Raw genomic sequence first — 24,663 nt, 5'->3', positions numbered from 1 at the left:
ATCCTAGTAACGGTGATATATAGAATGAGATCCCAAATTCGATTTTCGATGTCGAGGGAGTTTCAAAGGTAATTGTGTATAAGCTCGAGGAAGAGCATGGGTCCATAGAATGATGGACGGGATAGCGAAAATATTTAGGCACGTGAAATGCGATGTTATAATACTTGATGTTGATATAAATACATATATGTTTTGTTCTTCTATGATAAACCTCTATAGTTCAGAGGTAGGTTCCAAGCCAGATATTTTGTGGCAGTATATTTTTTTCATATATACAATTCTCTTTAGTTCGTTCTTTTCTCTTCTTTTCATTTCGTGTAAGCTGAGAAGAACAACCCTTCCAGAAGGGGAGGTATTGCCGAATGACTATCTATCTGTGTGATAGAAGCCGAGTAGGATACCAGCTTTTGTTTAATTGCTTGTCAAGTACTAAAGGCTGGCCACCTTCTGTACTAACTATGCGATATAACAAGTGTTCATGATCATAGTGATCTCTCAACAAATTCCTTTACTTCTATTTGATTGATCAAATTTTGGAAAATAGAAACAACTGAAAAAGGAGTAATAAAGTGGTGGTAGTATGCGGAATGGGAACACATTCGTGATACTAAGGTTGACGTGGTTATTAAAAGGTTATAGAACGCTAACGAGCAAAAGTATAACCAGTATAATATTAGGAACGGAAGGTAGTAGCGATTACGAACTGGAAAAGAATGGGTATTGAGAAGCAAAAGTTCTAATGATAAAAGCTATAATGAGAGTCTGTGCAATAGACTTGAAAGAATTTGGAATGATCACTTAATTCGGATTGAGTTATCTTACGACAATAGATCATATGTCATTATCGAGATGTCGCCTTATGAGATTCTTGAGGGAAGATAATGTCGATCTCCCTTATGTTAGGATGAAGTTGTAGAGCGTAAGATGCTCGGACCCGCAGTAGTCCAAAGGACCAAGGATATGATAGATCTAATCAGAGGACGGCTGGTAGTAGCCCAAGATGGACATGATAAGTATGTTGATTTGACACGAAAGGATAAAGAGTATGAAATAGGGGGCCTAGTAATGTTATAGGTATCCCCTTGGAAACCCTTGAAAAAGGATTGATGAGGTTCGGAAAGAAAGGAAAGCTAAGTCTACAATTTGTTGGACCCTTGGATATATTAAGACGTTTGGGAAGTTAGCATATGAGCTAGCCCTAACCCCGAACATGTAGCAGGTCGTAACGTGTTTCATGTATCAATGTTAAGAAAGTGTAATTCAGATGCCAGATAAATAGAGGCATATGAGCGCATAGATATGCAACCCGACGTAACCTATATGGAGCAACCAGAAAGGGTTATAGATCGAAAAGGGACAAGTGCTTAGGAGAAGGGTTATCAAACTAGTCAGAGTTTGATGGTAGAACCACAATGTGGGAAAATTGACTTGAGAGTTAGAAAGTGCAATACTAAGAAAGTATCCCTATTCATTTCTATCTGATTCCGGGATGGAATCCTTTTAAGGAGGGGAGACTGTAATAACCCCAATTTTTGGAAAATTTTTGAAACCCTTATGAATAGTGTTTTTGCTGAATGAGAAAACTTTTCATGCCACACTATGTAGGGGTTCTGATATGGATATTCTGAGATTTTATTAGTACTTTATATGGGATATAAGTGTATGTAAAGATCGTCAGAATCCAAATCCGAACACTTTGATTTTTCCCGGAAATCCACTAGATACGGAGAGAATTGAGTATAAGGTAACAGGATAAAAAGGATTTAAATTAAAGGATTATAGGAGAGGATCATAAAAGGAATATAATATATTGAGAAAGGTTAAGGGAACCTAAGTAATAAGATCCCGGGTATGATCCCTCAAACGATAAACGAAAACGAAAGTTAAGCGAACCGTATAACAGATCAGCGGTCATTAGGCAAACAATTAGGAAGTTAAGCAAATGGATTAGAGGAAGTGATGTCACCCAACCAATGAGAAGAGGACAAGGAAGGGAGGATGACATAGCAATGTGATGTAAGCATGACATAGGGAAGGAGGAGGTGTGGTTGGTTTATAACCACACAAATATAAGGTTATTAAGGTAATTAACCAAAAACAAAACAAAAAAACAACCAAGCTAAGCCAAACAAATCAAAAAACACAAAATCATTTCATTCTCATCATCTTGCTCTCGGCTTTTCATCTTTTTCAAGGGCAAGAATTTCAAAAATCAAGTTCCAAGCATTGTTAAATCACAAGGTAATTATCTAAGCTTCCTTGTACATAGATATGGATATGCTATAAGTTTAAGCTCCTAATTCCTTCACAATCTCTTCCAATAAATCAAGGAAGAAGATGGTGAATAGTAACCTTCAAGAAATAACTTTAGTTTTCTTGAATTTTTATGAAAGATTAAGGTTATACAAGCAAGGATCAAGGTTCTTTTAGGCATTCAAAGCTCTTGGGTTGTGTTAGGAAGCTTCAAGGAGGTATAAACAACTTTCACCTTTAACTTATAGTTTGAACTTTGAGTTTTGATGAGTTCATGGATGGATTAATGTATATATAGAAATATCCATGTATGTATAGCAAGATCCATGTATGTTAGATAGTTTGGTTGGATTTGTGGTGATTTTGGATATGAATCTTGGTTAATGGTTAATGAATCTTAAGTTATGGTTAGTAGATCATGTTTGCGGTTGAATAAGTTGGAAAACCTTGAGATTATGGACTGACTTTGCCTTGATATAAGTTGTGTTTGATGTATTGATGATGGTTGGGTGGTTTGTAGTGAATTGGTAAAGAATTGGAGTGGTATAAATATTGGTAATCGCGTAAACATAGCCGTCGTAACGTCCGATTTTCTTTGGACTGTTTTTGTGCATAGCATTAGGACCCGAGAACCCCCTGCTAGATTATGACCACTGCCATGTTTAGATAGCTCATGTTACGAGCTTCGTTTTGATATGTAGTTCGTTCGATTCCGATGCACGGTTTAGGAGAAACGACCGTTTCAAGTAACGGCGTTTCGCGAATGAAACTTTTTCCCGCGCCTTACTTTGAAACATAGGTTAAAGACCAAAAAGGGTTAATTAATGTATGAAACATTTATGGTAAGTGTGTTAGGCAGTTTGTAAGACACTCGCGAAGGAATCGCTTTAAAACTCGTAAAGGTTAAATTATTAAAAATGGTGGAGCCGAGGGTACCCGAGTGACTTAAGCGAATCAGTGAGCGCAAAACAAGCGTTAGAGTCTAAGTTAGTTAAAGTATAGATTTACAAGTGACTTTGGTTTAATTCCAACTTACTTGTTGTTTATAGGTTACCAGACTCGTCCCGAGCCATTCGTAACCCCAGTCGCTCAGGCAAGTTTTCTACCCGTTATACTGTTGTTGTGATGAATATATGTATATGCATTATCTTGCGATAGATGCATGTTGGTTAATTAGCAAATGTTGCGATATATTGAAGCATGCTGATATGGTATATATATGCATGCCTGTTTCGTATTCTTGATTTATATATCTGTTGGTTCAAATGCTTATTCGTTGCATAATACCTATGCTAGAGATAAGCGGTATTTGCGTATACCCTTAGTATAGGGACCCAAAGGTGGAAATATTTTCTAAAACCGGGAGTCGAGGATCCCGAGTAGATTTTGTATATATGGATATATATATATATATACTTATATATATATATGGTCATAGTTTTCAAAACTATTAATCGAATAAGGTTTATTCGATTACTTTAACTTTATTTTATTATTGAATATTATTTCGAATATTATTCGAAGGCGTATGACTCCTTTATATTAAATGAATATTATTTTGAATATTCATTCGAGGACTTATGACTCCTTTTATTTTATTAATGAATATTATTTTAAATATTCATTCGAGGACTTATGACTCCTTTTATTTATTTATCTGAATATTATTTTAAATATTCATTCGAGGACTTATGACTCCTTTTATTTATTTATCTGAATATTATTTGAATATTCATTCGAGGGCTTATGACTCTTTTATATTATTTATTGAATATTATTTGAATATTCATTCGAGGGCTTATGACTCAGTTTATATTATTTAATGAATATTATTGAATATTTATTTGAGGATCTATGACTCCGATTATTTGCTGAGGTATATTCTTTATTTTATTAAAGAATAAGGTGTCAATAATCAAACTTATTTTCGATTATTCAAATAAAGATAGTACTTTCATATAAGTATATCTTTGGTTATTTAATACTCGTTTTAAGTATAAGTTTTAATACTTCTACTTCAATTATTTTTATAAAGATTATTCTTTATGGGAATATTATTTAAATAATAATATTCAGTCATTTTCTAAATATTCTGGGGACTGATTTACTTCATTAAATCAGCTTTACTCCAAACACTCTTTAAAGTGTTTTCGAGTCTTCAATATGATTTTTAAAAGTTAGAGCGGATCCCAAAACTCATTTTTATATTTAAGATCTTCCTTTAAAGGGGATTTAAATACTCGTTCAAAACCTGGGGAATCCGGCTCTGTGGTGTATTTTATATTCGCAACAAGGTTGTAGTTTTGGTAAATGAATTGATTACTTACCCAACGTTCGGGAAGTAAGTCCATCTATTGAGTCGGTATAAGCAACATGGGCTCAGTGGGCGTCCATGATAGTGTAAGTGGCTCAGTGGGAGTCCATCAAATGCATAAGTGGCTGAGTGGCAGTCCAGCATAGGTCCTAATGCGGCCAGGGTGATGACCAGTGGGGAATTCGTCCATCTACTAGTAGAAAAGGTTACTTATGGATATCCTTGCCTGATCAGCAAGATATCTGGTTTATGCCAAAATTCTTTTCCTTTCCAAAATTCATTGGATGTTTCAAACTCTGTTCATACTTTACATAACAGAGGTTCCAGGAAATGTTTAAGAGATATATATATATGTGGATATATATATATCGGGACTAAATAAAGTATCTCGTAACTTTATTTCATTCAATAATATTTCAAAGATTGAATCTATTCAAATCTTGTCTTGTAGTCTCATCTATGTGATGAACTTTTGAAACTGATTATAACTTGAACGGTGGTAGTTCAAGTAGTATTGGGAAAGATATAAGTATATTGGGGTATTTGGTAACCTCATCTTTTAAACTTATATCTAATTAATAATTGTCTTAGGAATGACAAAGATTTTCAGAAAAACGTTGAAACAAGGTTAGATATATGAGATCACCTTGCAACGATATTTTTTTTTATACAGTTATACACTGGGACTTTGTGTATATTATGCATGGAAGAGGACTTCCAATATTTTGAAAAGTATATATGTATATATACTGAATATTTTGCGACTTCATCGCATTAAGATATCAAACTTGGTTCATTTCTTTTGACCAAGACTTTCATGAGTATTATGAGTAGGCTCATATATTGTAAATCATTATACATATTATTTTGGTGGGCTTGCTGCTCACCCTTGCTTTATTTCTTCATCACACAACAACAGTTAGGAAAGATGGCCAGACTCCAGCAGACCCAGCGCAAGCGCGTAGGAAGCGTCCCGCGTCTTCCCGTTGATGTTGTAGCTGCTATAGCTGCAGAGGTAGATCTATTGTAGATCAGACCATCTACTTTTGAGAATCAATTATGTATAATTATAACTTGTGGCAGATAATGGCAATTAACTGTAAATTTATCAAGTAATCATTTTGGGTTGTAATAACTTTTAAATTGTGGATTCAAAGACTTGTACTTATTTAAATTTCATCTCTGAGACTATAAAGGGTTGTGGTGTGTGTTAGTGTGGGGTCACAGCATAAGGTTATTATTATTAATTAAGTGAAGTGATATTGTGGAAAGAAAGACCGTGACGACCCGGATCCTCGACCCCGGATCTGGGGGTGTTACATTCAAACACAAATGTAAAGAACACAATAAACCTTTAAAAACTTTTCTGGTGGATTTGTTGTTCCACCAGAGATGGTATTTCAGAAATTCTGTGATCTAAGAATTTGATCACAGCTGCATCCTAGTACAAACTAGATAATTTTTCTCTCAAGATTTTTCTAAACAGCTCTGGAAAAATTCTTATCTAATTACTAGCTACTACTTGGTTTATATATTACCAAGTTTACAAGTGAAGACAGGGATATATAAAATAATAAAGTAAGATCTCCACTTGTTTCTTCTCCAGTTCACTCCAGTACTTTGTTGACTTAATGTCTCTTTATACTAGAGTAGAACGACTGCTTTTTCTGATGTTCCTGAAATTAGGCTGCCACATTTCAGTTATCTCTGTTCACCCACGTGCCTCTGTTTGTAGGTACAACTACCACTTATCAACGATTAATCAACAGAATATCCGTTGAAGCTTTCATCCGTTGATTCACTCATCCGTTGAAGGACGTTATCCGTTGAAGCTTTAGAGACATCCGTTGAAGCTTAGCTTCTCATCCGTTGAAGGTCTTTAAGTCATCCGTTGATACCACTTCATTTATACAAAATTACAAGGCATGAAATATTTACAATTGGCCTTCCTATCTGCATATCTTCTAGTAGTCAACATGACTCATAGTTTCTCACAACTTCTAAGAATTACATCTTAAATACAGAGACTGAAATATGCTACAACACTAGACTTATTTCTAAGTAAAGCTACACCATCAACGAATAGCCAAAGTGGTCTTATCCGTTGAGGCTACAGACACTGAATTTCTACTTAAGTGTTTTGTTAAACATATCATCAAACTAATGCACATATATTCCTAACAATCTCCCCCTATTTATGTCTATAAGAATTGTAGGCATAAATTCAGGGTTAACTTGATGATAACAAAACACTTAACAGATATATGAATTGAAACTAAGTAGAAATTTGAAAATGCTGCAAAAATGTATGTACTAGGAGGAAATTGAAGATTTACAGTATTTCCAAGGATACTCATTTAGCCTGAGCAAATCATCTTTTTCTTCTTTGTTCCCTGGTTTTCTTTCCTAGCCCTTTGTCATTTTCCTCAATTTGGAGTTGGAGTTGTCTGAAGAATTCAGCTTCATCTTCAACACTGATATCCAACTTAGATTGCATTTCCTTGAGAGTTTCATTGCTGGCAATCTTGAGTTGGTCTTCAAGTCTGAAAAATCTTCTGACTCCTTTATCATCTCTAAATTCCATCAACCAATGAGGTGATTTGTGAATTGTAATTCTCCTTTCTTGAATGAGTAAAGTCCTGGGTAAAGCATTGGGCTCCCTCCAAGTTTTCCTTATATTGGCAATCTTGTTGAGAATTTCAGTCTTGGCAGTTCTGGTAAAGCCAGAATCCTTTTGTATAGCTGAATAGACTCTAGTCAAGGTAGAGTAGCCTTCATTCAGAATCCTGTGGAGAGGCCATGTTCTTTCCCCAGCTCCTTTGTATCTGAACACTAATCTCTCTGGTAGCTGTCTGTAAGCAGCTATTCCTCTTACATCCTCCAGCTCATCCAGATAGAGTTCAATGTCTGAAATTTCTTTTATGTCACAGATGTGAACATAATCATCTTTAGAAATGGATGGCTTAGGCTTAGGCTTTTGTTTTTGAGTGAATTTCTTAGAGGTTATGGGAGGTGTAGATTTGGGTTTTCTTTTCTGTTTCTTTGGTAGTGGAAGAGTGGTTAGAAAGGTAGGCAATTTGATGGTGTCCCAATCAATAGGTTCCTCTTTTGGAATGATTGGTTCACCATGGATGTTTATAGTGGGATTAGCAACAAGAGGTTCAGGTATGGAAGGTAGTGGTTTAGATATAGATTTGGTTACATCAGTATTATCTTCACTCCTTCTATGTGCATTGGTCTTTCTTCTGTTTCCCTTCTGCCATTCCTCTCTTTCTTCCATACTCTCACCAAATATACTCCCAAAAACCTCATCTAGGTTTGCAATCTTGTCTTCACCCCTGACTTCAATTCCTTTCTCTTCTTCAACTTGACTTGACTTTAGCTGTTGTTCAAGCTTTGCTTGTGCTCTTTTGTCAGCCTTTAGTTGCTTGTCTTCTTCCTTCTTGGCTATTGAGAATTTGGGATGTCCTTGCATCACACATATGCTCTTTCCCTCTCTAGAGATAATAGCCCTATTTCTCCTTACAGCCTCATCCATGGTCTCTTTGAGATAAGCAATACTCCTACCTAAAAGCTTGTTCTCATCAGCTTTTGGAGGAGGAAAGTCCACTTCTTTTAAAGGATTCTTTGTAGAGTCCTTATTGGATCTTTTATTGGGCTTGAGAATTATAGCTTGTAGTTCTTTGGAAGAAGCTTCTCCATCCTTATGTCTCCCTACTGGCTTGAGCTCCATGTTGATTGGTTCAATCTTTGTGCTATATTTCACAGATGTTGATTTATCTTGTGTAGAGCCAAACAACAGTTGCAACCTTTCATCAATTCTCCTCCTTTGCTCTTTCACTTGAATTTCAGCTGCTGCTAGCTGAATCAAATCAATTCCATCAGGCTTTCCTTTGATTTGAATGATTGGAGAAGTAGTGATGGCAGGAACTAGCACTTTAGATATTTTGATTTTTGTAGATGGCTCTCCTTCCCCTTCCCTTTTACTCTCCCCCTTTTTGTTATCATCAAGGATAGGGGTCAAGCCTTGTGCTTTTGCCAGCTGCATTAGGAGACTGGTTTGAGATTGTTGGTTGTGAAGAATGGTGGCCACAGAATCTTCAATAACTTGAACTCTGTCTTCCAACTTGGCCAGCCTTTTCTCAGTAACTGATTCCTTTTTCAATCTCAAAATCAAGTCCTGCAATGTACCATAGGGCATGACTGAATCTAATTTTTCAGAACTGTAGGATTTCAAGTCAGCAATATCCTTCCTGAGATCATCCATACTCAGATTCTGCTTTACTTGCTGCAACTTCATGAGATGCAGTGAGTCCAGGTGAGCTTGAAGGATAGCCTTGATACTTGCATGTGAAGTGTTCTGAATGGCCTGTTGAATAGTGTTGATTTGTTTGACTAAGGAGACATTGAATTCCCCTGATCTATACTCCTTTGTCAAAGCCCATTCAGGTAGATTTGGAATGGAACTAGGGCCTTCATCTCCCCCTAAGTTCATGCTTCCATCAAAAGAAACAGAGTCATCATCATCAGAATTTACTCCAAATTCCTCAGATGGCTCACCAGCTGTAGAAGGCATCTTGTTAATAGCAGCTTTATCCCTTTGAAGAGATTCTGTTGTGTGTACTAGATGTAGTGTCTTTTCTGCCTCCTCATTGCCCTGAGCAGCCAACATTTGATAGGCTGACACAGGATGAGTAAAAGTGTCAGCATCCAAGGAAATGTTATCAATTACAGCTTTGTAATGTTGCTGAAATTGTCTTTCCTTTTCAGCATCATCCACAATCATTGACTCACTAGCAATGGCTGGTTCCACCCTTATATCTACTGTACCTGCCTTTCTCTCTTTTTCTCTATTTTCTTGCATCAGGGGCTCCCCCTGGCTCACACAACTCACTCCCTCACCTTCACCTACTAAGGTGGTACTCCTCTCACTTACTTTTGCCATGCTGGAAGAAATAGCATGCATTTTTGAGCTCTCAATCTCTCCTTTTGCCTGGGAGCAACCCAGCCTCTCACTCAAATTTTTATTCCCTTCCCTCAATCCTAAGAGTGATTGCACAGTATTCATGTCTTCTACACTTGGAATTGATTCAGTTATGTATGGAGAGACTATCAACGGATGTGGAATATCCGTTGAAGGTGAAACTGATGTTATCAACGGATAACTGCTGTTAAGCTTATCCGTTGAAGAGCAACCACTTGTCAACGGATGAGTGATATCCGTTGAAGAAGGAAAAGAAGTTGAAATTGAAAGTGATATAACTGTTGAATCTGTGTAGATTGATTTGAGATGTGGTGACACAGATCCTTCAATTATATCTGAAAGAATTTGCGGGTGATCCAACAAATCATCTAAGAGATGATGATCACCTATATTTGAGTGGGGCTCCTCCCTGAGTTGTAAAGAGGGAGAATCAGGAATTGATGGGAGTAACATATCCACATCCAGAGATGGTGATGAAGTGTTTGGTGATTGATGTGTGATTATTGTGAGAGAATGGGGCTGTGACTCCACATTTATTGGAGCCACATCAAACTGAGTTTGAGAAGGCATAGATACAGATGGATGTATCTGTGCAGTGTGTGCACCCTGTGTAGAAGATTGGGTTCTAGCCTTCTTTCTTCTAATAAAAGCTTTTGTTGGTGAGTGTTTGGCTTCAGTGTCCCTCCCTCGTTTGTTCTGTGTTCCTGGTTGGGAACTATTTTCAATAGTAACATCCTTTTGGGAGGATGCAACTAGGGATGTGCTAGATACCTTTTCAACCACCACAGCTTTTTGAGAAACTGTGGCTTGGCTAGCTTGGGAAGCACTTAACTCTCCTTCCTTATCCTGGGGGTTTCTTTGATGTTCACCCCTCCCCTCACCACTCACACCCTGTTCACTCCCCTCAGCGTTAATGGTTGGTGTTACAACTGTTGTCTTTTGAGAAACAACAGAGGTGGTTTTCTTTGTCTTTGATTTTGAAAGTTTTGTTTTGGTGACCTTGGTAGAAATCTGTTGGGGCATTGTCACAGATTTCATGGCCACACTAGAAGATAAAGAAATAGAGGGGTTGGAAGAAGTAGGAGTTGTAGAAGCAATTACCTCACCTACCTGAGGTGCATTCATGATTGGTAAATATACCAATGGCACACTGCTGTTGAGATCCATTCTCAATAAATCTGCAAGAACTCTTTTCTCTTGTGTCCAGCACTTGAGTTTATTATTCTCATTGATTATGACCAAACCTTCAGCAACATGGTTAGCCAATAACATAAAGAATCTAGCATAATAGATGTTATTAGGTCTATTAGCTTTGTTACCTAATCTAGTACCCAACTCTAGCATCACATAGTTGCTAAGGTTAAAATACCTATCAGAAACAAGCATATAGAGCATATTAACAAGAGATGAAGTTATGGCATCAAAATTACTAATTTTCCCAGAGAAAACCTTTATAAAGGCATCCCCAAGAAAACTCCATTCTTTCCTAAGGCCTTTTCTTCTAATACTCCCTAAACTAGCAGAGTTAAGAGAATAACCTATGGAATCTAACATGCTGGATACATCATTATCAGTGTGTGGTGTCATGGCATTGTTCTCAGGTAATTTAAAACATGCTTGTAAATCATCACAGTTAATACAGTGATTTTTACCTTTGAGAGTGAAGGAGATAGTCATATCTATGGAGTTGAACTCAGCAGTTGTCCAAATCTCCTCAACTACTTCACAGTAAATCGTTGGGGCTTCCAGCATTGCATAGCTAAGTTTACAGTTTTTGATGAAGTCCATCATTTTGTGATAGTCTGAATGGGCTTCATTCTTTTTTACCAAAGCTATGAAATTGTTCTTCTCATAGATGAACCCAGATTGAGACATAATTTTCACGACTGGTGCCATTGTTGTGAGTAGAAATTGCAGAGAATAACTTGAAGGTTTTGCAGAGAGAAAATGGTAAATGCTTGAAATTTTAAGAAAGCGTAAAGTAAAAATGAAAAATCAGAAGGGCTTATATGCTTTCAAAAAAAAATAGTAAAAGATTAATCAATAAGTATATGTTAGTGAATTTCAGCCGTTTAAGAATAAACTGTAAGTATTCTAACAACTACCTTTAAAACCAATACATACAGATGTATGTATGAGTATCAACGGTTAAGAAAATAGAATCAACGGCTGTGAAACACCTGAATCGACTGATGTGACATTTCAACGGATAAGGCAAATTGTCATCCGTTGAAAGGTACTTCAGTTTTATCCGTTGACGGATAAAAATTCCAGAAATGTATTTGTCTTTCAACGGATAATGAATATCCGTTGATAGAGCAATTTTGACTTTCAACGGATAGGAAACATCCGTTGATGGTATAAACTTTGTTAAAAGTCAAATTTGTTCTAGCAACTAATATATTTCAGGCTTCAATTCAAATTGCAATAAGGACATGAATTTTAAGAGTAATTAAGCATACCTAGCTCACTTACTAATCTTGTGAATGTTGATTCATCAAGTGGCTTGGTAAATATGTCTGCAATTTGTTGTTCACTTGGAACAAAATGTAGTTCCACTGTACCATTCATGACATGCTCCCTAATGAAGTGGTACTTGATATCAATGTGCTTGGTTCTTGAGTGCTGTACAGGATTCTCTGTTATGGCTATGGCACTTGTGTTGTCACAAAAGATAGGAATTCTATCAATATGAAGTCCATAGTCAAGGAGTTGATTTCTCATCCATAACACTTGAGAGCAGCAACTTCCAGCAGCAATGTATTCAGCCTCAGCTGTAGAAGTAGAGACTGAATTTTGCTTTTTGCTAAACCATGATACAAGCTTGTTTCCCAGGAATTGGCAGGAGCCTGTTGTACTTTTCCTGTCTATTTTGCAACCTGTATAGTCTGCATCTGAATAGCCAATTAGATCAAAGCCAGATTCTCTAGGATACCAAATACCTAAATTTGGTGTACCCTTGAGATATCTGAAAATCCTTTTGATAGCAATTAAGTGAGACTCTCTAGGATCAGCTTGAAATCTAGCACACAGACATGTAGCAAACATTATATCTGGTCTGCTAGCAGTTAAATATAAAAGTGAACCAACCATGCCTCTATAACTTGTAATGTCCACAGACCTTTCAGTCTTATTTAATTCAAGTTTGGTGGTCGTGGCCATGGGAGTTTTTGCAGATGAACATTCCATTAAGTCAAACTTCTTTAAAAGATCATGAATATATTTAGTTTGACTAATGAAAATTCCATTACTAACTTGTTTAATTTGTAAACCAAGAAAATAGGTTAGTTCTCCCATAAGGCTCATTTCATAATTACTTTGCATTAGCTTAGCAAACTTTTTACAAAGTTTATCATCTTTAGACCCAAATATTATGTCGTCTACATAAATTTGAACAAGTATACTAGAGCCATTAACATTCCTAAAGAAGAGAGTTTTATCAACAGTACCTCTATTGAAGTGATTCTCCAAAAGAAATTTTGATAAGGTTTCATACCAGGCTCTAGGTGCTTGCTTCAGTCCATAGAGTGCTTTCAACAGATAATATACATAGTCTGGAAAATTTGGATCTTCAAATCCTGGAGGTTGACTTACATAGACTTCTTCCTCTAATTTCCCATTTAGAAATGCACTCTTGACATCCATTTGATAGACTTTGAAATTGGCATGAGCTGCATAGGCTAGAAAAATTCTGATGGCTTCAAGTCTTGCAACAGGAGCATATGTCTCATCAAAATCTATTCCCTCTTGCTGAGAATAGCCTTTAGCAACCAATCTGGCTTTATTCCTTATGATAATGCCATTTTCATCCATCTTGTTTCTGAATACCCATTTTGTGTCAATAGGACTCTTGTTCTTTGGTTTGGGTACCAGCTTCCAAACTTGGTTTTTCTCAAATTGGTTTAGCTCTTCCTGCATAGCTAATATCCAATCTGGATCCAATAAGGCTTCTTCCACTTTCTTAGGTTCCTCCTGAGATAGAAAACTACTATACAGACATTCATCTTGAGTAGCTCTTCTTGTTTGCACTTTAGATGATGCATCACCAATGATCAGTTCAAAGGGATGATTCTTGGTCCATTTCCTTTGAAGTGGAAGATGTGCTCTAGATGAGGTGGCCTCAGTATTGTCATGATGTGAGACAGAGTGTTGACTAGTTCAAACTCCCCCTGAATTGTTGGTCCTTTGCAGGGAACTTGGAGTTCTATCAACTGATGATGTAAATCGATTATCCGTTGATAAACTATGATCAACGGATGCTTCATTTAGTACTTCAACGGATGATACACCATGTCTTTCAACGGATACTGCATTGCCTCTATCAACGGATGCAGAATTCTGACTTTCAACGGATGCAGTATTTTGTGCATTATCCAAGGGCATGTTTTGAATCCCTTTTGAAGTGTTATCTCCATCAGTCTCATCTTCACTATCATCACAATATATCTCAATGTTGTCAAATTTGAGTCTCTCATATTGTCCCTCATCTGTTAGTCCATCAATCTTTTTATCATCAAACACAACATGCACAGATTCCATAACAATGTTGGTTCTTAGATTGTAGACCCTATAAGATTTTCCAGCTGAATAACCAACAAATATCCCTTCATCAGCCTTTGCATCAAACTTCCCTTTATGGTCAGATTGATTCCTTAGTATAAAGCATTTACATCCAAAGACATGAAGAAAGTTTAGAGTTGGTTTTCTTCTCTTGAACAACTGATAAGGAGTCATGCCTTTAGCTTGATTGATCAAAGAGATATTTTGAGTGAAACAGGCACAATTAACAGCTTCAGCCCAGAAATATGTTGGTAACTTTGATTCTTCAAGCATTGTTCTGGCAGCCTCAATTAAAGATCTGTTCTTTCTTTCAACTACCCCATTTTGCTGAGGTGTTCTTGGAGCTGAGAACTCATGCATGATTCCATTTTCTTCACAGAACAGCCTCATTGATAAATTCTTGAACTCAGTTCCATTGTCACTCCTGATATTCCTAACCTTCAGGTCAGGATGATTATTGACTTGCCTGATGTGATTGATAATGATTTCACTTGCTTCATTCTTTGATCCAAGAAAATAGACCCATGAAAACTTTGAGAAATCATCTACAATCACTAAGCAATATCTTTTTCTTGCAATTGACAATACATTGACTGGTCCAAACAAATCCATATGTAGCAGCTGTAATGGTTCATCAATTGTTGTTTCAAGCTTCTTTTTGAATGATGTTTTCCTTTGTTTGCCTTTCTGACAAGCATCACACAAACCATCCCTTGAGAATTCAACAAGAGGAATTCCTCTTACTAGGTCCTTTTTGACTAGATCATTTATTGTCTTGAAATTCAAATGGGATAGCTTCTTGTGCCATAGCCAACTCTCAACTGAACTTGCTTTGCTGAAGAGACAAGTAATAGATTCTGCATTTGCAGAGTTGAAGTCAGCTAAGTACACATTTCCTTTTCTAACTCCAGTTAGAACCACTTTGTTGTCTTTCTTACTAGTGACAACACAGGCTTCAGAATTGAAGGAAACTGTATTCCCTTTATCACATAGTTGACTGATGCTCAGTAAGTTATGTTTGAGACCATCAACTAATGCAACTTCATCAATGATGACATTCCTTGTTGAAATCAAGCCATATCCCATAGTAAACCCTTTGCTGTCATCTCCAAAGGTTATGCTAGGGCCAGCTCTTTCCTTAAACTCTGTGAGCAGGGAGAAATCTCCTGTCATGTGTCTTGAACAACCACTGTCCAAGTACCATAGATTTCTTCTATTTCCCTGCACACCATAAAATCAATCAATTTGATTTTGGTACCCAAGTTTCCTTGGGTCCATTCTTGTTAGCCTTTCTCCTAGACTTCATTCCTCCTGCATCTCTAGACTTAGGTAACTTTGAGTCAGCCTTGGTCTTGGATGTAGTTGGTTGAGGTGTAGGGTTAGTCACAGAATCATTTAGCACATTTGGAATATGATAAGGCATGGATTGTGCATACATGTTATTCCACATAGGCATATTGTATGGCATTTGAGGCATACTAAATGCAGCAAGATAAGGATTGTTAAAATATGGCATGTTTGCAAAATGTGCATAAGGATTCTGTTGAGACATAGTAGGCGTAGCATGTAGAGATGATGCAGACATGTTAGGCATGGAAGAGGGTACAGTTATGGGGGTTTTCTTAATAGATTTGCAATTAGCAGATAGATGATTAACACTACTACAATGCACACAGCTTTTTCTAGGAGCATACCTATCAGGTGTGTAATTGTTATGTTTGTTAACACCTACCTTCCCATTTCTGTTAGATTTTCTTTTAGTTTCCTTTTTATCCTCAACCATCTTGAGCCTATTATTTAACTGTTCTAAGGTCATGTGCCCTATATTCACCTTACTGACATCTTTGGATGTGCTTGCTTCTTCTTTAACAAAGTTCTTGGAAGTTGAACCAAACTTTTTGTTGAGTTTCTTTAGATTTTCACTATTAGAAACATCTGCCTGTTTTAATTGAGGAACCTTCAACGGATGCTCATTTTCTTCCTTCAACGGATAACCTTCATCATCCGTTGATTCCACATCCGTTGACAGCCCATCAATTAATTCCAGTTTCTTTTTGTTTTTATCCCAGGCAGTTTCACAGAATGATTCAATTCCTTGGACCTTGGCAATTTGAGCACTAACATCCCTAGATGTTTTCCAGGCTTTAATCACCTCTTGCTCTCTCTTTAATTGATTAGAAAGTATTTCTACTTTCTTAATAGATTCAGCTAGTTCATTCTCAACAGATATACAATGCAGCTTGGTTTTCTCTAGGTCAATCAACTTATCTTCTAACATAGCATTTCTATTACTTAAAACAGATTGTTCTCTTTAATCCTACTATTTTCTTTAGCAAGAGATTTAAGAGACACACGCAAATGATACAATTCAGTAGACATGTCATTAAAAGCATCATTGCACTCTTCTTTAGTAAGTTGTGTTACATCAGTAGTGATTACCTGAGTTGTTACCTGATTGCTTGATGAACTAACTTCATTTTCCTCAGAATCAGCCATGAGAGCTAAGTTGACATACTCCACATCTTCATTCTCTTCCTCTCCATCAGCTGCCCAATCTTTTTCTTGAGTAATGAAAGCCCTTTCCTTTTGCTTGAGCAGATCAAAATATTTCTTCTTGTAATCTACTTGGTCAAATTTCTTCTTTTCAGAAGTTGGCTTTCTGCACTCACTTGCAAAGTGTCCACTTATACCACAATTGAAACACTTGAACTTTGATTTGTCCACCATGTTCTTATGAGGTTTAGTGGCTCTAGTGTTTTTCTTAAACTTCATCTTTGCAAATCTCCTGGACAGAAATGCAAGATGCTCATCAACACTATCAGAGTCATCTTGACTGGAGTTGTCTTCATTCTCAGCAACTTGCTCTTTTCCTTTGCTTGATTCCTGATTTCTTGTACCATCTTTGGAGTTTGATGTAGATCTCACAGTTTCTTGTCTGCATTCCCTCTCATTTTCAGCTACCAATGCAACTGAACTTCCTTTCTTTCTCCCCTTCTCCAATACCTCATCCTGTTCCAACTCTAGTTCATAAGTCTTCAAGATTCCATATAATCTTTCAAGAGTGAAGTCCTTATAATCCTGAGAGTTTCTTAAGGAGACAGTCATGGGTTTCCATTCCTTTGGCAAGGATCTTAAGAATTTAAGATTTGAATCCTTCACCTGGTACACTCTACCATACAGCTTCAATCCATTCAACAGCTTTTGGAATCTGTTAAATGTGTCATTTAAAGATTCATTTTCTTCAAAATGAAAATACTCATACTGTTGAATGAGAAGCTGCATCTTGTTCTCTTTTACTTGTTCTGTACCTTCACACAGCAGCTGAACTGTGTCCCAAACCTCTTTGGCAGTTGAGCAATTTATCACATTATCAAACATATCCTTGTCAAGACCATTAAACAAAATGTTCATAGCCTTCTTATCCTTGTGGACTTCTTCTGTGTCTTCCATTGTCCATTCTGCTCTAGGTTTTGGAATGGATTGACCAACAGCAATTGTGGCCGTAGCAACTGTGGCTACTTTGTGGGGAATGTGAGGACCATTCTCAATACAGTTTACATAACCTTCATCTTGGGAGAGTAGATGAAGGTGCATTTTCACCTTCCAGTGGTGATAACTGTCTCTGTCAAGAACTGGGATTTTTACTCCAATATCCTTCTTACTCATCTTTGTTAGATTCCAAGATCTTTAAACTCTTTGTTTGTCAAGAGCCTGCTCTGATACCAATTGTTATTTCTAGAGAACTAACAATGAGATTTACAGAAGGGGGGTTGAATGTAAATCTCAAAACTTTTTCAAGTTTTGAGCAGTTTATAAAGACTGTGTGTTCAAGATGAACAAGTGTGTGAATTGCTTTAAGCTGATACAGACAGATATATATTCAAACACAAATGTAAAGAACACAATAAACCTTTAAAAACTTTTCTGGTGGATTTGTTGTTCCACCAGAGATGGTATTTCAGAAATTCTGTGATCTAAGAATTTGATCACAGCTGCATCCTAGTACAAACTAGATAATTTTTCTCTCAAGATTTTTCTAAACAGCTCTGGAAAAATTCTTATCTAATTACTAGCTACTACTTGGTTTATATATTACCAAGTTTACAAGTGAAGACAGGGATATATAAAATAATAAAGTAAGATCTCCACTTGTTTCTTCTCCAGTTCACTCCAGTACTTTGTTGACTTAATGTCTCTTTATACTAGAGTAGAACGGCTGCTTTTTCTGATGTTCCTGAAATTAGGCTGCCACATTTCAGTTATCTCTGTTCACCCACGTGCCTCTGTTTGTAGGTACAACTACCACTTATCAACGGTTAATCAACAGAATATCCGTTGAAGCTTTCATCCGTTGATTCACTCATCCGTTGAAGGATGTTATCCGTTGAAGTTTTAGAGACATCCGTTGAAGCTTAGCTTCTCATCCGTTGAAGGTCTTTAAGTCATCCGTTGATACTACTTCATTTATACAAAATTACAAGGCATGAAATATTTACAATTGGCCTTCCTATCTGCATATCTTCTAGTAGTCAACATGACTCATAGTTTCTCTCAACTTCTAAGAATTACATCTTAAATACAGAGACTGAAATATGCTACAACACTAGACTTATTTCTAAGTAAAGCTACACCATCAACGGATAGCCAAAGTGGTCTTATCCGTTGAGGCTACAGACACTGAATTTCTACTTAAGTGTTTTGTTAAACATATCATCAAACTAATGCACATATATTCCTAACAAAAACCGGTAATTTTCAATTCATTTTCCAATTCATGTGTACTAGATTTAAAATGGTTGTTGCGATTGATGTGGTTGAGAATAGTCGTGCATCGTGGCGGCGCCATATTTTGTTAAATCACTTAACTGATATTTATCTTATTTCAGCTTATCAATATTAAGTTTTAATCATTAAAATGGTTCTCTATAATGAATAACGTCCTCGTTAAATATGATTTTTCTCATCGAGACGTTCCCCGCTGAAACCGAAACCCCGACATTAACATGTATCATGGATATTTTATAATAGTAATTTTTACTATACTATTATAAGCATAACACCCTCTATTTGATAATTGTTGGTCGGTTGTTCGGTACAGTTGTTTGGTACGACAAATAACAAGTGTCAGATTTAAAGTCAGATAGATGGGAACCGTTGGATGCAATATTAATTAATATTATATTAATATTTAAACTGTTCTCATGGATTCAGAGTTCAAACCCCGTCAACAACTTATTATATTTAAACTTTTATATTTTTTATTTTAAGAATTTCTACAGGTTCAGGACTCGAGTCCTCTGAATTGGAAGCACCGCCTCCGATTCCCGATTCAAAGTCCCAAGAAACGGTTTCGTCACAACAAAAAGACTACTACTATCGGAGAAGAGGATAACGCTGTTCTTCCCTTACTAGGTCCACATAAATTGGTAATGTATCATTTTTTCTGTCCTCTATTTGTTTACATCATGTCTGTTTTCGATATTTTATTCTTGTAAATTAAGTATTTTTTTATTATTATTATTGAATAGCAGAGAATTGGTAATGTTTATTTTGGGGTAATTTTGAAGGCCCTTTTGTGTTGCAAGTGTTTGTATAATTTCTGTTGTAACAAATAGAATAGGAAGAACGGGGATTCATCGATAGCGTAGTGCTGGAAAGGTACTTTTTTCTTTTCTTACTTAAAAAAAGGTCATGGATTTGAAGTATTCTGGACCCTTAAGGGGTAGGATATCTCTTCAACAATCCCACTTGTTTTACCAAACAAAAACCTATTTGCATTTTAATGATTGTAATTCATAATCATTTCGTGATAGATTACAGAAGATTCGCTCAAGTATGTTTATCAAAAAAAGAACCTAGTAATTCAGCGATAACCTAGTGCTAGAAAGGTATTTCTTTCTTTCTTATGTAGAACGTCACGGGTTTGGACTTTTTTAAGGGTACGAGGGCAAGAAATCTGTTTAACAATCCCACTTGTTTTACCAATAAAAGATCTCTTTACAATTTAATGATTCTAATTCGTAATCAGTTTCGTGATAGATTACAGAAGATTCGCTCATTTAATTTTCTCAATTACATTTTTTTCCTAAAAGGAGAACAAGGTACAAGGACTGGCAAGTCTTACTTCCACATCTCTAGATGAGGACGATTGAAGCATATTTTGGTTGAAAGAACTAAGGAACCAGGGAAACTCTATTCAATTTGTAAACAAATGTTGAATTTAGATAACCTTGCTAATGAATCATGCTAGTTTTGTTTTTTTACGTTTACATATGAAGCCACTTACTATTTGACATCCATTTCAGGTTGTGTGTCGCATTTGCCAGAAATTGGTCCATCCCGGGACAGGGATTTTATGCTCTGCAAGTGGTTGTGAAGCTGTATATCATTTAATTTGTTCAAAGCGAAGACTTGAAGTTTCATCATCACAACAATTTATGTGTCCTCAGCATGTAAGTCATGTAGCTTTCTATTCAATGGTCCTAATAACATTCTATGTTATGACAATATATGTAGTTGTGGACCAACAACTCAACATGGGTAGAGGAGTATGTCATCAATGGACTAAGTATGTGGTGAAATTATTATATATATTTATTTTGTTTAGGTAAAGGTCAATCACTTTAATTTAAATGCATACGCACCCATGCCTTATCGCCTGTACTGAGGTTTGAAACCTTGACCTCCTACACGGTGTTCCCAAATCTAGCAAAGAAAAGTTTAAAAAGTGAGTAAATATTTCTTCTCTCCCAATCTTTCCAAAAAAGGGAAGAATATTTTGGAGACAAATTTACAGAGAGATTCTTCCTAGTTCTTTAGGTTTCTTTTCCTTTTCTTCCAAAAAAATTATTCAGGAACAAGCTGTGGAAATAAATTTTCAATACAAGGATTAGTGGATTCAAGAAACTCTTTGGAGCATTTCATCTTTGTAAAGAGTAATGGAATAAAATTTATGAAAAACTTTAGCTCTTATTATAAGTAGTTCTCAAAAGAATTTCTTCTTAATATATTGCTGCTCTTGGTGGAATAAGTTTAATTTTTAAAGCGATATCTTTAGTTGGATTTCCATGTAGCTTCTCTTTGAGTATTAGTATACGCAGTTTTGTATTTGCTGTTCACTGTCTACAATAGTATAAATGACACTTGTTTTCTTCCAAGCAAACGAAAGTTCCAGCTGTTGCGATGTGTAAAGTGCGAGTTAGCGTGGCATGCAAAATGTTCACCATCCTCGGAGCATGTTATGCATTTACAGGACCAACCTGGGCAAGCCCTATGCTGGAAACACCCTACAGATTGGCATCAGGAGAACAAGGTCAATGTCTTATCAGGAATTTCACATACTAAATATCAATGGATCTTTGGAATCTCATCATAATTTGCTTATTTTCTTTAAAATGATATGGCGTATCATCTGTTACTATCTGAGTATGTTCTGAGCACTCACAAGGAATATGCATCTGAATCGTTTTTCTTGTATCATTAAGCTTGAAAGTTCAAATGAATGATTCATGCCATCTGTTTCTTTTCTTATTACGTTTTGTTTCGTTGGTTTGAAAGATAATCCCTATCCTCTTTGTACCTTTTCCTTTTCTTAAAATTTCCACTTGTAAAGTTTTTGATTCTTTGATCTAGGAGAGATACCAGAGTAAATTGTTATGTTAGTTGTGCAGGACTTTTAGAATTGCTTGTTTGTTGTAATTTGTAAAAGGCCTTAAGCATGGAACTACCCCTTTAGAAGTTAAACCTTTACTACTGATCAAACTTTTCCGGTAAAGAATCTTATGTTACCAAGTAAGGGCATATGTCGCATGCTGTAACTATATGGTTGAGGTTCTTGTTTATTTTCACATGCGTTCACCTTCCCTTTTCCCTTCTCTCTTCTCTTATGCATATTGCGAATGATATAATTAGGGTGATATGCGATCTAGGATATGTGGCTCTTTGTGTAGTTAAGAGATCCTTGGATACTTTATCAGACTAAGCATCTTGAATGTGACACTGTATTGATATTAATAGTAATATATTGTCATACACTGTCTGCTACATTATGCGATGAAATTAGTGCATGCAGTTTACAGAAAGAAATCAATTCCATTGGACAGGGTATTCTATAAGAGAAGCTTAATTTTGCTTTAGTAAATCATTCTTTCTTTTCCAAAAGTTTGACTAAGTTGTTTTTGTTCGAGAGCAGCTTGCAGTGCCAATGAATAGTGTTGAGGTAACTTCCTCTTTTGAAATTACATGAAATGCATTTTCTTCAAAATTTGTATATGTATAATGAATATGCATTACAAAGAAACTGAGAAAGCATTCAAGTTTCTAATGTTGTCTATTAAATTTCAATAGAATCAGGGCTGACCTATATATCCTGTTCTTAGGAACTATTCTGTCGCTTAGCACTACCATATGTTCCAGAAGAGTTTGTTATTGATAAAACTTGGAAAGACGCTATTGTGACAGAAATGGAGCCACCTCCTTATGTTCACATCAAACGCAGTATCCTTGCTTGCCTTATTATACTTATTTTTTCCTGAAAATTTTGTGTTTATTATTTGTATTTATAAATGAGCAGTGGTCCTCAACTGTATAAGATATCTACCTTGTCAAGAATAAAAAATGTGATGCGGGTGATGCTGATACTGATGTACAACTTGTGTTTCTTCTCATTGCTCCGATAATTGTGCCTGCAGGTACTTCTATTGCACATGTATCTAACACGGTTTTATGCGGTTCTGTTTTAACTAGAAGTTGTGCGATGTGTCTTGTTTATGACTAGTGTTTAAACATGCTCTGATAGGGGTCAAAGTGTAAGCTGCTCAAAATCCTGTCGTTGCTCGGAGACGTGCACTAACAGACCATTTCGAAAGGAAAAAAAGATTAAAGTTGTAAAGGTAGAGTTTATTTGTTTCTAAACTTCTATGCACCGACTTTTATCTTTTAATAGCTGTTTAAACTTGAATATTTCCATCTTTAACTATTATTATTTTCAGACAGAAAATTGTGGTTGGGGCGTAGAGGCTGCTGAATTTGTGAGTAAAGGTGATTTCATCATCGAGTATGTTGGAGAAGGTAATGTCCTTAAGGTATTATCACTTTAGGTTTGTACTCTTTAATCATATATGCATTTTTATAACTTGCTGGTATCTTTCCTTCTGTACTCTTTGTGTATGCAAGATAACATTATGTCACTGCACAAGATGCCATGTTGCTAGGCCGGGGTCATTGTGTTACTGTCAGGATGTTTAGATTAATGGGATCTTTTTGCTACTTTCTTTTGGTGAAGGGCGCTTGTCTAAACACACTCTCTCTGGTTGTTTTTGCAGGCAACTGGATGGGGAAACTCGTATTGGTATTTTTGCTGCTAGGTCTATTGAAGCTGGGGAGCCGTTGACATATGATTACAAGTATGTATTGCAGATTTATTCAATATGGAGCTGAGGTCAATTGTCAATGTGGCGCACCCAATTGTTGTGGCAGTCTTGGCGCACCTTATTCAGGATGATCAAGATCATAACAGCTTATACTGAAGCATATAAGCTGTGGAGCCTGATTTCAATGAGCAGATCGTCATATTCTAATACTTGTTTCTTACTTTCCATGTAGTCCAATATTAGTCCTCTTGTCCAACTATATTTTAAGGTTTTTTAGCGGACTATTATACCAACATAGTTAACTAGTCACATTAATAAATGTAATTAGATCAAATAAAATTGTTAATCAATGCAATCATGTTTACTGATTTTGGAAATCAAAGGTACTAATATACCAATTTGTAATTTATTGGCAATTTAATAAATTGGTCAAATAATCTTGATCGATTTAGTAATATATCATTAATATAAAAACTGACCAATTTTTATAACAATGCGTGTAATTAATAAATAAGCCGTCTTATAATCTTAAAATTGAAACCAAATTAATGAATAGGAGTAAATTAAGATCTGGTCATTTGATTTATTTTGCACATATTCACAACAAAAGAAATCAAAATTTTAGAATTTTGATGTATTTAATGTAACAAAATTATCATGAAGAGTAAAATTTTAAATATTATTTAACTAAGTCAATAAAACTTGGACTCCATTAACATATATCTATTAATTATATCCTATATATAATTAGTATAAAAGAGTTAAAATGGTAGATTAGATGGTTTGGTTTAATAAAGTCATTTAAGAAATAAAGCTATCTATCCACTTTTTTCCTAGAAACAACTAAGCTTTGCAACGCCAGTAACAGGCTTTGATCAGCCATATCCAATGCAAATGCGCTACATTCAACAACACTACACTGTAAAACCGTCAAAAGAATAACCAGAACCAACACTAAGCAAGACTATTCATTGATGCCAATGTTTTCGCCATTTTTGTTTCTCTTTTAATCGTAATTAACAAAATTACATAAGTTGAAAGTACCCTAAAATAACTACTCAGTTATTTTTATAGATATAAATATTACATAAATATAAACAAGCTATAAAACCAAATAAACAAATAAAAAACAAATATATAAACAAAAAAACCTAAAAAATATATAAATAAATTACATTAAT

General features: G+C 35.8%; 1 protein-coding gene across 5 annotated transcripts; it reads left to right on the top strand.

The window, feature by feature from the left end:
- The first annotated feature begins 19,461 nt into the window (after positions 1–19,461).
- Positions 19,462–23,850, top strand: LOC141712465 (histone-lysine N-methyltransferase ASHR3-like). Of its 5 annotated transcripts, none has more exons than XM_074515434.1 (8): positions 19,462–19,537; positions 20,417–21,423; positions 22,303–22,329; positions 22,490–22,607; positions 22,703–22,801; positions 22,909–23,002; positions 23,106–23,180; positions 23,435–23,850. In XM_074515434.1, exons 2-6 carry the CDS (start codon positions 21,352–21,354, stop codon positions 22,920–22,922), a joined length of 330 nt encoding a protein of 109 aa, XP_074371535.1. In that variant the 5' UTR covers positions 19,462–19,537; positions 20,417–21,351; the 3' UTR covers positions 22,923–23,002; positions 23,106–23,180; positions 23,435–23,850. The 5 variants fall into 5 exon arrangements, with proteins under 5 accessions (XP_074371535.1, XP_074371532.1, XP_074371534.1 ...); XM_074515431.1 differs by having other exon boundaries at positions 23,102–23,180; XM_074515433.1 differs by having other exon boundaries at positions 23,102–23,194.
- The last annotated feature ends 813 nt before the right edge of the window (positions 23,851–24,663 follow it).

This window comes from Apium graveolens, chromosome 3, assembly GCF_009905375.1.
Source record: "Apium graveolens cultivar Ventura chromosome 3, ASM990537v1, whole genome shotgun sequence".
NCBI lineage: Eukaryota > Viridiplantae > Streptophyta > Magnoliopsida > Apiales > Apiaceae > Apium > Apium graveolens.
This window is presented reverse-complemented; position numbering and strand designations above follow the sequence as displayed.